The 14071-nt window shown below is 37.6% G+C and overlaps 1 protein-coding gene across 2 annotated transcripts in view; it reads left to right on the plus strand.

The window, feature by feature from the left end:
• DNAJB12 (DnaJ heat shock protein family (Hsp40) member B12) overlaps nucleotides 1-14071 on the plus strand; it is a 137963-nt gene that overhangs the window by 105228 nt on the left and 18664 nt on the right. The window contains exons 7-8 of one of the 2 annotated variants that reach the window (XR_004539208.1): nucleotides 5985-6157; nucleotides 12767-12938. Coding sequence is in view for 1 of the 2 variants with exons in the window: in XM_033941928.1 (XP_033797819.1) it covers nucleotides 5985-6157; nucleotides 12767-12888 (295 nt within the window). In the remaining variant the exon portion in view is untranslated. The remainder of the gene's footprint in view (nucleotides 1-5984; nucleotides 6158-12766; nucleotides 12939-14071) is intronic. The other variant, XM_033941928.1, reaches the window with a different exon arrangement.

Here is a 14071-nt window from a genome sequence, read left to right on the forward strand (position 1 = left end):
AAAATTGAATTATTTTGATTGTGCATACCTCCAAGTTCATCTTTAATGGCAACTATTTTTGTCTTTCTTTTTTTTGCTTTTAAATAATTTGCCAATATTCTTCTCGACTTATTTGAGTTTCCATAATATAAAGCTTGCTGAGAAAATAAATCCTTTCTAATCAATTTAGATGAAATCTCATGAAATTTTCCTTTAAATTTTAAAAGTTCCTGTTGCGTAGAATAGTCCCATTTTTCTATTAGTTTTGATTCCAAAATTTTAATTTCTTTTTCTAAATCAGAAAACTGTTTCTTAATCTGTTTTTTAAGGTGAGCCGAATAGGAAATTAGTTCACCTCTCATGGTTACCTTAAAGGCATCCCATAATGTTTCCATAGAGATCTCATCTGTTTCATTAAGTTGGAAGTAATCCTTTATTTTTTCTAACATAATTTCATAAAAATTTGGTTCAGCAAGCAATGTATTATCAAATCTCCATATAGGTCTGTTTATATCTTGTTCATTGCCTTTAAGTTCAATCCACACTCCACCATGATCTGATAAAATAATTGGATCTATGGCAGCCTGTGTAACTTGATGTACTAATTGATTTGAAACAAAAATATAATCTATTCTAGAAAAAGATTTATGAACATGAGAACAGAAAGAGAATTCCCGGCCATCAAAATGAAGTATACGCCAAATATCTTTCAAATCACAAGATTGTACAAAATTATCTAATCCCAAAGATTTTATAAATCTTTTAGGATTTTTATCCAAAAGAGGATCCATGACAGCATTGAAATCCCCAGCTACTATCAATTTGGATGTAGCCAGTGGAAGAATTAGTTGTTGTAGAGTCTTAAAATATTCTGGTTGATTCGAATTAGGGGCATATACATTAAAAAGCGACAAGGTAGTATCTCCCATGCTCATTTCCAGATGTATCCATCTTCCATGAGAATCCGATGCCTTAAATTTAAAGGAGGCAGAACATTTCTTATTTACCAATATAGCAACACCAGCCTTTTTCCCAACAGCCGATGAGAAAAAACAATGTTTAATCCATCCTCCTTCTAGCTTTTGAGATTCTATATTAGACAGGTGAGTCTCTTGTATGCAGTAAATATCCGCATTTTGCTGTTTTAAAAATAACATAGCTTTTTTCCTTTTTATCGGATGATTAAGACCATTAACATTTAAAGATAGTATCTTAATTTCCATTAGGTAATCTCATCACTTGTTCTATCAAAAGTTAAATTGTGAATATTGAATAATAAGTTAATTTCCCAAACAATAATATTTAGATGATCCCCCCTTTTTATGCCCCACCCTTCATTATCCATCCCCCCCCTTTCCCTCCCATCCATCCCCAATTAAATACGAAAACTTGGAAACGCAAGTAAGATCAGGTATAAATAACTCCTCACAAGCTAATATCTCAAATTTAAATAGCTATCTTTAATTTTATATATGATGTAACTAAAATTTTATATATATTCTATCAAGAAATTAAATATCCACCCCTGTTTCTTTGTTATAATATAGATTATGGGAAAAATGTATATGATAAATAAAAGGATATATCCAAATTGACAATTTCAATTAACTTAATATCTTAAATCCCAATTTATATAATTGCTCATAAGTTGTGGAAAGATTTTATCTAAATTTATCAAATTATAAAATATCTAAATCCAATTAAGTCAAAAAACCCCAAAGATCTACTCTCGTTTTTTATTAAAGCAGACTTTCATAAATTTAGAAACAATTAATATTTTATATCAATTAATTATTAAATATAATAAATGACATCCGATATATATTCTTAGTGAATGATTATATATTGTATAATCCTAAAAATAGAATAAATATAAAGAAAGTTGTATGTGATTTTGTTTACTCTATAATATTATTGTGTTGTAGAGTTATATAGAATGAGAATTATAATATTATTTTGTATTTTGTATTTTTTTTTCCCCCCTTTTTTAATTTTTAATTTTCTTTTTTTTCCTTTTTTCCCTTCTTTTTCTTTCTTTTCATCTTTCTTTCCCTTTTCTTTACCCTTCCTTTTCCCATTTATTTCTTCTTTTAAACCAATAAAGATTTACCTGATAACCATATAGTATCAATTAGATATAGAACTTCTTCAGTATATTACATAAAAGATTTTAGTCTTCTGTTTTATTAGTAGGAACTTTTGAAGGAAGAAGTTGCTTAACCTATAATGAACTTTTATCTTCAAAAAATTAAGCTTATCTTTTATCATCCCACCATTTTATAGTTTCTCTTACCCCTTACTTATCCATATAACCATTTACTGACCAAAAGGAATTATGTAATTAACTGTGAGCTCTACTGTATACAGACCACTCCTTCACGCAGACATTAACTGAAAAGAAAGCTTCGTGTCACTATATCTTCAGAGATCTTCTCATTCATAGAAATCATGTTTTCTCTGTGTAGTAAATGTTATTAAACCTTAGTCCCAAAGTCTGTACGATGAATTACTTCATTCTCTGTCTTTCCGTTCTATAAAACATGTCGCTGTTCTTCATTTCTTCCTGTGTACTGCACGTCAGAGATAGCCAATCAAGTTCATCTCAGTGTGTTTTTATTGGTTGAGCATTGAGATCTCTCGCTTTTTTTTTTTTTTTTTTAAAGATGTTATATCCATTTAAGAATTGTGACATTTGTAAATAAATCTATCATGACGTTTCTTTCATCTCTGAGAGTAGTATAGTTTGTTCCATCAACTTCAAAAGGAGTCATGTAATTATCTGTGAGCTTTACTGTATACAGACCATTCCTTCGCGCAGATATTAATTGAAAAGAAGCTTCATGTGTTATATTATCAGAGATCTTCTTATTTATAGAAATTATGTTCTTTTCTGTATAGTAGATGTTATTAAACTTTAGTCCCGAAATTCGTACGATGAATTACTTCGTTCTATGTCTTTCCGTTCTGTAAAACACGTCGCTGTTCTTCATTACATCAGAGATATCCAATCCAGTTCATCTTGGTGTGTTTTCATCAGAGATCTTCTCATTCATAGAAATCATGTTTTCTCTGTGTAGTAAATGTTATTAAACCTTATTCCCAAAGTCTGTACGATGAATTACTTCGTTCTCTGTCTTTCTGTTCTATAAAACATGTCGCTGTTCTTCATTACTTTCTTCCTGTGTACTGCACGTCAGAGATAGCCAATCAAGTTCATCTCGGTGTGTTTTTATTGGTTGAGCATTGAGATCTCTCGTTTTCATTCAAAAGATGTTATATCCATTCAAGAATTGTGACAGTTGTAAACAAATCCATCATACCGTTTCCTTCATCTCTAACAGTAATATAGTTTGTTCCATCAGCTTCTGTTCTCGTGCCATTCATGGATCGTTAGAGTTACAGTTAAAAAAAAACACAAAAAAAAAAAAAAACACAAACAAACCATAAATAGATCCTGTTGTGAAAATATCCATTAGTAAATTTGGATTAAGTTTTAAATAATAAATATAATTTTCTATGTCACAGGTATATATGTCCAGTAAATTATAAATAATATTTAGGAAGTCATTGGCTGTTCTAAATCTTCTAAGTATTCTTGCAGTTTTGAAGGGTCAGTGAAATTCTGGGTTTTATTTGCCAATGTAATCTTCATTACTGCCGGATATAACAGTCCATATCTTGCCCCTAATGCTCTTAATTTGGGACGCAAAGCCAAGAACTGTTTCCTTTTAAATGCAGTTTCTTTAGCGAAGTCAGGTACAATGTGTATTCTTGTATCCTGACATTTGAGGCTCCGGTTTTCTTTGGCAAGTTGACAAATTTCCACAACGTGTTGGTATCGTAGCAATTTAAATATTAATGTTCTTGGACCTTTTTGAGATAAAACTTTTTGGGTCGGTATCCTGTGCGCTCTTTCTATTTCAATAGGGATTTTTGACTTAATTGGCAAGACTTTAGGTAGAAAATTTTCCAAGAAAGAGATAGGATCATTTTTTTCTACACCTTCAGGCATTCCAATGATCCTTAAATTACATCTTCTTTCGCGATTCAAGCAATCTTCAAGATCTTTTTTAACAACTTCCATTTCCTTCCATATCATTTTGTTCTTTTTCATTTCAGTTTGCATTTGTTCCGTTTTTTCTTCCAACAGATTTAATTTGTTATCAGATAAATCTGCTCTTTTAGTGAGGATTTCCACATCATCACTTACTTTTTGTAACTTTTTTGAGATTTCCATAACAATCTCTTTGATCTGCCTCAATTCAGTTATAATATCTTGATTTTCTTCTGCCAGCAACGGAACTTTAGAAGGAGTTGCTGGTTCCGGCTTTGACCGCTTGTTACTGCTCATCCCCGATCCTCCAGCACTCGTATCGCTCTTATTTTGCTTTCATGAAGCCATTTCCGATGTAATTAAATGTTATATCTTGCCAATTTGCAATTTTTGATAGCTTATTTTTAGTAAAAATAGCCTGTTACCACGGAGCTAACGGACTACCCGACCATTCAGTTGCGTGTCCAAGCCACGCCCACTACAAAGGAGATGCTTGATGAGGAAAGGAATGGGTGGAGATTCTAGACACAAGGAGGTACAGGCAATAGGAGATGCTGGGCATGAGGGAAGAAAAGAAGTGAAGACAGAGGAACACAGAAACCAGAGACTGAGACAATGTAATAATAATAATAATTTAAAAAAATAATAATAACCAGACAACAAAGTTAGAAAGAATAATTAATTTTTATTGAGTGATTGGAATGTAGAATTTGTCAACTTTTTAACAGATTGTATCTTCAGCTTCAGGCAGGCTTGGGGCCTTTTCTGGCCTGGGGGTCCAGAGCAATTGTCCTGGTTGGGAGGGGTGCTTTATTCTGAGAGTAACTGGCAGTAAGAGAGGGCTATTACTTGTGTTAGGAAAAAAGTACCGTATTTAATAATTTTATTAATATGTCAACTTTGGGAAATGTCAACTTCTATAACAATATGTATAGGTTCTGGATTTCTTAAGTATTAGTACATCTCTTCAGAATTCAAAAGGACGCCTCAGCCCCACCACTCCTCCACTGTAATAAACTTTAAACCGTGGGAAGCAAATTGTGGTGCTTCATCATTGGCTGTCAATTTGATATCTCTTTTGTAGTCTTATCTTTAAATTCTTGTTGTTTAAACGTGTTATTTCTATGTTAAATAAGTGTAAAAGTATATTTGGTACTTATCTCAGCCAACCTTTGGGAAATGTGCATCCTCCCCCCCTAGGTCCCCGTTACTTTGGGAGTGATGGTGCTGTACAACAGTTATACACATGGTACTTTTTGTGGACCCTGGCTTTGACAGCCAAAGTTTCTGGACCTTGGCTTATTTATTTATTTATTTATTTTAATCTTTATTCATTTTCAAATTGAACAACAACTGCACAAAAATACATTATACAAGTAATTCCAATATAGCACTATAATATCTAACACGTAATAACCCCCAACCAACCACCCACCCTTCATCTCATTTTCAACCAAAATAGAAATATACATGTGTTATATAACATATTATAACATATCTTATAAAATTATTCCCAACTCCCCCCTCCCCCCTTGAGTGTGCTAAATACAACTAAGAAAGAAAAGAAAAGGAAAAGAAAAGAATTGATGACTATTCATCACAATATTTTGCCAATGGCCCCCATATCTTTACAAAGTTATTATATGTCCCTTTTTGTACTGCTATTGCTCTTTCCATCTTAAAAATATGTTTATGTCTGGACCTTGGCTTAAATTATTTGAGTAGCCCTGGTATAATGAATGAATTGAAACCAGAACTGAATCCGAATTCAAGGAAGTATGGGGTAAGGAGGAGAAGGGATTGTAATGTCTAGTAGTTGGTATAGATAGGCAGACTATTTAGACCAAATGGTTTTTATCTGCTGTCATTTCCTATGTTCTGTATTTTTGTAACGCTTATCTAGAGGCTCTTGCAGCAATGTTAATTCATTTTTGTTTTCTCTCTGTTCTAGGTCTGTGGGACACACAAACAAGAGAGTGACAGAAAACTTGAAGGTGCCATTCTATGTCGCAGACAGCTTCTCTGAGGAATACACAGGTGTAAACCTCAAGAGCGTGGAGCGCAGTGTGGAAGATGATTACATTGCTAACCTCAGGAATAACTGCTGGAAGGAAAAGCAGCAGAGTGAGTATGACCACTGCCTAAATGCCAAAGAGAGGTTCGCTGTCAATAATGGATTCACTTGGGAGCCTGAATATAAAAATTGATACCCTATCTAAACTCGGAGATATGGATTTTTATTTCCTTTATGGTTGATCTGGGTTACACACAATCTAATCTAATCTAATCTTCATTTTATATACCGAATCTACTCCCTAAGGAGCGCGACTCGGTTTACAGTTTGTTAAAAAATGAAACATAACAAGTAAAAACTGTGGGATTAAAGCAGAAATTGGTTAGATTAGATGGATGGAAAAAGTTAGAAAAAAGTAAGTTGAATTGCTTAAAATTACTATATGACAACTAAAATCAAATTAACTATTGTGAAAACGACCAGGTTTTTAAACTTTTTCGAAATATGTGACCTTTCCTACCCATAAAGCTGGCCAGTTTTAATCACCTCATCACTTTCCTGGATCTATGGCCTTCTAGTCCTTTTCTCCCTATGTGGATGCTCCTTGCTTCTCCGTATTTCTGTTTCCACTTCTCTTGGTAGGAACCTTCATAAAATTAGCTGGGATTCATTAGCTGCTTTATCTGCCTTTTTCCCTCCAGATCTTTGTTTATGAGCCTGATTGATAGGCAGAAATCTGGGCTCAGACTCTGGCAAATGCTCTTGCACTGAGGAATAGCTCATAGCCTAAGAGGTGGTAATGCCCCTGGTTTCATGGAGGTCTGCTGATTCTTAAGTGTCAAGTGCACAGATCTGAAAGACAAAGGCACAAACAGAAATTGACCTACATCTTTAAGGAAAGGGCCTCTACTTATCTTAGTTATAAAGGGAGCCAAACATTCCTTCTGCTCAGATAGCAGATGCTTGAATGATAATTGTATTAAAAAAAAAAAACAACAAAAAAACTATATATGTTTGTCTCCATCTTCAATGTCCTTGCAGAATCTAATCCTCTACCTCCAGCTTCCCTGTCTGTGGTCTCCCTGGCAGACTTATTGAATAACAAAGTAAATACAATCTACTCCTCCTTTACCAGGGATCTCAAAGTCCCTCCTTGGGGGCCGCAATCCAGTCAGGTTTTCAGGATTTCCCCAATGAATATGCATTTAAAGCAGTGCATGCAAATAGATCTCATGCGTATTCATTGGTGAAATCCTGAAAACCCGACTGGATTGCGACCCTCAAGGAGGGACTTTGAGACTCCTGTCCTATACCCACTTTGAAAGTCTACTCATGCTTTCCCCATGGGGGTTCCAGTCAATCAGTGGGTCCACCTTTGGGCTGAATTGTCCTTTGGGTATTGAGAAGTTTTTACCTACAATGCGAACTACTTGTACATTGGCTGATCCCTTTTCCCCTTGTTTGGTAAAGAATCCAGGTCTTGGCTTATCTATCCCACCTTAGTATTATCAGCAACACCAGACTGCTATGAGGAGGATTCCCATGTCTCTGGAAGCAGGCCATTATTAGACTAGGCCTTAAAGCCCCTAAGTCAGACCCTTTTACCTCTGCCTGGATCATTCTCCTGATGTACCTCAACCTGATGTACTTCCAAAACACTTCCAGATAAACCTGACTAAACTTAACATGTAATTTTGAAAGTTCTCTGTAATGTCGCTGTCTGTATACAGTCTCTTCCCTTGTAAACCGCTTAGAACTGTTTGAGGTATGGCGGTATATAAAAATAAAGTTATTATTATTATTACTAGTCGTTAAGCCCGTTACATTAACGGGTGCTAGAATTTATGTCTGTCTGTATTTTTCTTTCTGTCTCTTTCCTCCCTCCATTTCCCTGTGTAGCGCTGTCTCTGCTTTCTTCCTCAGTCTGCACTCTCAAGCTGTAACATTACTGCTTAGCTTTTTCTCCCTGCAAGCATCTCTGCTCTCTTTCTCATCCCCAGTCTCTTTGCTATTTTTCTCTTCTTGCAGGGGTCTCTGCTCTCCTTTCTCTATATCTTCCTGATTCCTGCAAACTTCTGTTTTCTCTGTATGCTCTTGATCCTGTGTTTCCCTGTAGGTGTCTTTTCCCTTTTTTTTTTTTTTTTTTTTTATTCCTTCTTCATGTATGGTTGATTTATTAAAAGTTTTTTTTATTTTTCCTATTTGTTGCATGCCTGTCTCCTTGGCCGCTGTATGTTTCTAATTTTTTGCTTTGTGTGTTTGTGTTTTTTTGCTGATTGTCTACTTGGTCGCTGTCAGTCTTTCTGTCTCATTGGCTGCTGTATGTCTGTATGCCTTTTTTTCAGTCTAACTCCTTGGCCACTGTATGTCTGGAAGGTTTTTTTTCCTGAATTTATCCTTGGGCATTGTAATTTTTATTTTTTTCTGTTTGTCTCCTTGGCTGTTTGTATTTTTTTGCTGTCTCTCTGTCTGTCTACTTGGACGCTGTATGTAAGTATGTCTGTCTCCTTGGCTGCTGTATGTCTGTTTGTCATTTTTTTTTCCTGTGTCTCTCTCTCCTTGTCCTCTGTGTTTTGTTATTTTTTTCAATCTGTGTCTTTAGCCCCCTGTCCTTCTGTGACTGTCTGTGTGTCTCTCTCTACTTGTGCACTGTTGTTTGTTTGTTTTTTTCAATCTCTCTTTAGCTCCTGATCCCCTCTCACTGACCCTTGCGCGACTGCATGTAATTCCGGTTAGGTTTCCATGGCAACCCTGCTCGCGGGTCTGTGAGTGTAGGGCCGTTTTGTTGGGTCTGGCGGCGCCGGGTTGGGAAGAGTCCTGGCTCCTTTTTTGGTTTGGGCCCGTGCAGAGGGGCTCAACAGCGCACAACCACCTTTCCTTCCCTCCCTCCATCAGGTGCTGTGCAGCTCCACCAATGTTAAAAGCAGCCGCGTCGAAATCGGAGCCCTGCCACTGCCGTAGCACTTTCCCCTCTGCCTTGGTCCCGCCCCTTCTCTGACATATGGGACCGCGGCAGAGGGAACGTGTTACGGTGGCGGCAGGACTCCAATTTCAAAGCAGCTGCTTTTAACATAGGCGGAGCTGAACTGTACCTGATGGAGGAAGGGAAGGAACGGTGGGGCAAATTTGGTCAACGGCAGGAATTGTTTGGCGGACCAAGCACCGTGAAACCGTGAGGAAGGCCGCCGCAGCCTCGCAGCTAGGTAGGGGGACAACAATGGCGCTTATGCTCAAGCCCCCGCCGCAGCTCCTCTCTCGATCCTGGTGCGGTTCGAGAGAGGATTCGTGGCGGCGGCTTGAGCATAAGCGCGATTGTTGTCCAAGTTGCCGAGTTTGGTGACGTAAACCTGCGCATGCGCACTAAAAAAAACCCGACGGATCAGGGAACACGTTTTTTTTAGTGCGCATGCGCATTTTATTATATTAGATTATTCTCCAACCTACCATTTGCTTCTAAGGTGATAGAAAGGAAATTTTCTCTCGGTTTTCTTTTTCTTGGCATTTACCTAATGCCCTACATCCTTGGCAGTCAGGCTTTAGGCAAAGTTTTAACACAGAAACATTTTTGACTTCCATATTTAGTGACATTAGACATGCTTAGGTTGCAAGGGCCAATAGCATTCTTTTTCCTTTGATATTTCTTCAGCATTTTGTCTTAATAATGATCTTTTCCTAGACAGTCTGATGACTTATCAGTTTCTGAGGCCAGGTTCTAAGCTGGCTTATTTTCATCTCGCTGATAAATCCAATTTGGTTGGCCATCACCTCTCCTCCACTTTCCTTTGATTATGGTGTCTTGCAGGGCTCTCTCCCATCTCTGATTCTTTTCAACATCTTCCTCAGCCATTAACCATGCTGATTCAAAACTGGTAATATTTCAGGATACTACTATATTTATGATGCCCAGCTTCATTTTGTAGATTGTAAGTAAAAAAAATAACCCAGGAGAGTAAAAAAGATTGCCCCCACATAAAACCAACAAAAAAGTAAAAGAATAGGGGTCTGACACAATGTCTTCCAGCCAATGTAAAGTTTAATCAAGACACTTTTTTTTTTTAATCCAATATAAAGTTTAATCAAATCAAGACTTGACAGGACACCCGCCCCTGCATCAGGAGTCACAAATTCTACCATAAAAAGATTCTACTACTTTGTTTGGGGACAGTACTATGGTATACAAATTGTATTGCAATTATTTCTTTCTGTATGCGTTATTTCAGATACTCTCAATAAAAATTCATACAAACAATTAAATACAAAAACTAGAAGTGGCTCTTAACACATTTATAATACAGTGGTACCTTGGTTTGCGAGCATAATTCGTTCCAGAAGCATGCTCGCAATCCAAAGTGCTAGTATATCAAAGCAACTTTCCCCATAGGCCATAATGGCAATTTGGATGATTTGTTCTACCCGACCCCTGGGAATCGGCTTTGTTGCTCCCCTGAGGCCACCTTTGCGATCGCCTCCTCCTCCCACTGACCGGCCCTGTCCTTACTCGTGTGCCACTGGTGTTGGAAAGTGCCTACTGCCGTTTTTCTGCTGGGCCTTGAGCATCTGCACATGCTCAAGACCTTCTGGCTCTCACCTTCAGATTGTTCCTGACGTATCTCGTAGTACTCAAGAGAGGAGGGAAACTTTTTTTTATCTAGAGAGGAAAGAGGTCTTACGGGGCCAGATTTCAGTTGAGGTTTCCATGTCAATGATCTATAAATTTAAATAATTTGACTTATTTCTTTCATTTATCTCAACTGTGATCCTTCATAGATGCTAGAGCTATTGATAATTCAAGCATGATGGTATTTTGAATTTAAGGTATTGTTAATGATATCAGGTACCTGCTTGTTCTTTAGTTAATTTTCTTTTTTTTTGCATCTTCTCATGCATGTGTTAGGCATGTCCCCTTTTTTTAGCAGACTATTGATGTGTTGGGTGAATGTTTCTATTTTATTTAATTTCTTTATTCAGTATACATAGCAGAAATTGTTCTTTGTGTTTAATTTTGAAACTCTATAAATTAATTTCTTTTTTAAGAAAGAGAAATTAACAACAATCTGCCATACTAAATATGACAAATTTGAAAAGGAATGGATGGTCCTATAGAGATATATTGTATATTGAAAGCTTCTATACTGCTACTAATGATTAGGAAGTCAATACAGAGCTTCTATAAAGTTGTTGCAATACAGAGTCGGTATTTTTTGAGATGGTTTTCAATACAGACACGTTTATACCATAATCGTTCATCCTACATATACCTGACCCTTACATCTCTTTCTCCTCAATACGGTTCTCTTGACCTATTAACCACTTTCCTTCACCTCTTTTAAGTTCATTCAATTCGTAACGTCTTTTAATCTTTTGTAAACCGCATAGAACTTCATGGTACTGCGGTATATAAACTGTTGTTATTATTATTATTATTATTATTATTATTATTATTATACACATATAATACTAGTGTCATGTACTATGTTCATACTAAATCCTACTTATTTGCACACATAATACCTGTATCATGTTCTGTGTTCATCTTAGATTTACATACATCCTGATAATTTGAGTTATCTGTACTTTGTTTATCATATCTTCAGCAATTCTGGGTATCTCTATGAAGATGATACCCTGTTTCCCCGAAAATAAGACCTATCCCAAAAATAAGCCCTAGCATGATTTTTAAAGATGATCCTAATATAAGCCCTACCCCAAAAATAAGTCCTAGTTAAGCTCAACCCCCAAAGCCCCCATCCTCGATGTCCCCGACACTCTCCGACTCCATTCCTGACACTAGTGCTGCCAGATTCGCCAAAAAAAATCGACTCATCAATTCAGCGACCCCCACCCCCACCCCACCCCGACGAGACCTGACATACCTTAGCTCCGAAGCCTCCTAAAGCTGCAGCAGCACTCTGAATGGGCTGCTTCATAATCTTCCCTGTTGGGGCTTTCTCTCTACCGCGTCACAATGGAAGGGTCAGTGGGGTTCTGCTGCACAGGGGATGGGAGGGAGGGATAGAAAGATGTTGCACAAGGGAGGGGGGAGAAAGGAGAGAGGAAGAGAGAGAGATTGTTGTATATGAAAAAAAAAAGATCCCCTGAAAATAAGCCCTAATGCATTTTTTGGACCAAAAATTAATATATGACACTGTTTTATTTTCGAGGAAACACGGTATAAGACAGGTTGTAAGTACTGGGGGGGGAGGGCAGGAGAACATGGGAACGGTTTAATGCGAAAGATAATGAGGACAGTGAATGTAATTGTTGGGCTGTTTGCAAACATTTTTTAAAAATGGAAAAACTAAAGATGCAAAATAAAATGCACCGTTCCTTCAAAGTGTCCAAGGCAAGACATGATAGTTGACTAAAGGTCCCAGGCCCTGATTTCCCCTGGCACTTTTACTATCTCCCTATTCTTACTATTCCATCATCTGCCAGCATAGATTTCCTAAGCAGCATCTCCAGTGGATTTAGGCCAGGTTGATGGTGATGGTCCTGTCCAAACAAGCAAGTGTGGACTGGCAATACTGTGGGTACTGTTTCACTCCATAAAGGCTGGGGAGAGAAAAATGGATACGGGAAGAAGAGGAGACAGACTGAGGAAGAGACAAGAATGCCTAATTTGTGCTATTTATGGAGGGTGCTCTTTTCTGTTTTTTATAAATACAGGATTCCCATGTTATATGTAGCACTGTTTCACTGCTTCCCTTCTCTCCTTGCAGAGGAAGGCTTGCTGTACCGGGCTCGCTATTTTGGAGATTCAGACCTATACCAGAGAGCACAGAGAATGGGAACTCCCAGCTGTAGCAGACTTTCAGAAGTTCAAGCCTCTCTACATGGCTAGACTTAACCACTTCTCTCTACTGAGCTTCAAAGTAGGAGGATTTAGCATTTGTAAGAATGCAAAAATGCAGTACATAAAGTGCAATACAGTATTCCCCCGATATTCGTGGGGGTTCTGTTCCAGGAATCCCCGCGAATCTCTAAAAACCGCTAATATGTTTTTTCATGGGGGAGCCTGAAGAGGGCAGCAGGAGAGCAGCCGGAGCGCCGCAAGTGTAGGAAATCACTCGCGGTATGCTCTGACCGCCTCTTCCTGCACTAAGTTGGGCCTTATCGGGCTTTGACAAGCAGCTCCTGATTGGATAAGGCCCGACTTAGTACAGGAAGAGGCGGTCAGAGCATACCGCGAGTGATTTCCTACACTTGCGGCGCTCTCCCGCTGCCTTCTCCTTGTCAGCAGTTCACGGTCGGAAAATACCGCGAATGACCGGGACCAATACCGCGAATGACCGGGACCGCCGACCACAAACGACCGGGGGAACACTGTATGTATGTATGTATGTATATATATATGTGTATATATATATATATATATATATACACACACAAACACAAGATTAAATGATTTCTCACCTAAATGTATATTTGTGACACATGAGATCCTGATTTGCAGCCAAGCATTGGATTGATAAAAGCTGAGCAGCACTAAGGATGTAGGTAATTGTGGGCCCGATTCAGAAAAAATGCTGAGCTCCGAAATTTATGCTCCTGATGTAGCTTCTTAAATTTGGGCCCTATTTTCAGTCACACTTAGGAGCATAATTTCCCAGCTGAAAATTCTTCTTTTAGAAGCTTAAAAGTTATGCTCATAATTGAAAGCCTGCCATTTGTTTGCCTAGCTTTGAGCCTAATACAGTGTCTCTCAAACTATATGCCACGGAACAGTGGTGTGCCACGAAAGATTCCAGAATTTTACTTTAATTTTTTTTTTTTGAAGAATATATTTTATTAAATTTCAAATAGAACCAAACCAATACAGAATACCACAGTGTACAAAGCACAAAAATGAGATCCAAAATTCTTATCATATTTCACCAAGTTATGCTGCTACCCACCCATCCACCCCCCTCCCATAAAACAGAAGTCAATGCACAATCCCTATTCCAGTGTGTCGTGAACAGAAATAATTAAACATTCAGCAAGTGACTGCGCGCCCTGGGCGTCAAAGTGGTCCAAAAAGGTTC

This window comes from Geotrypetes seraphini, chromosome 4 (genome assembly GCF_902459505.1).
Source record: "Geotrypetes seraphini chromosome 4, aGeoSer1.1, whole genome shotgun sequence".
Taxonomy (NCBI): Eukaryota; Metazoa; Chordata; class Amphibia; order Gymnophiona; family Dermophiidae; genus Geotrypetes; species Geotrypetes seraphini.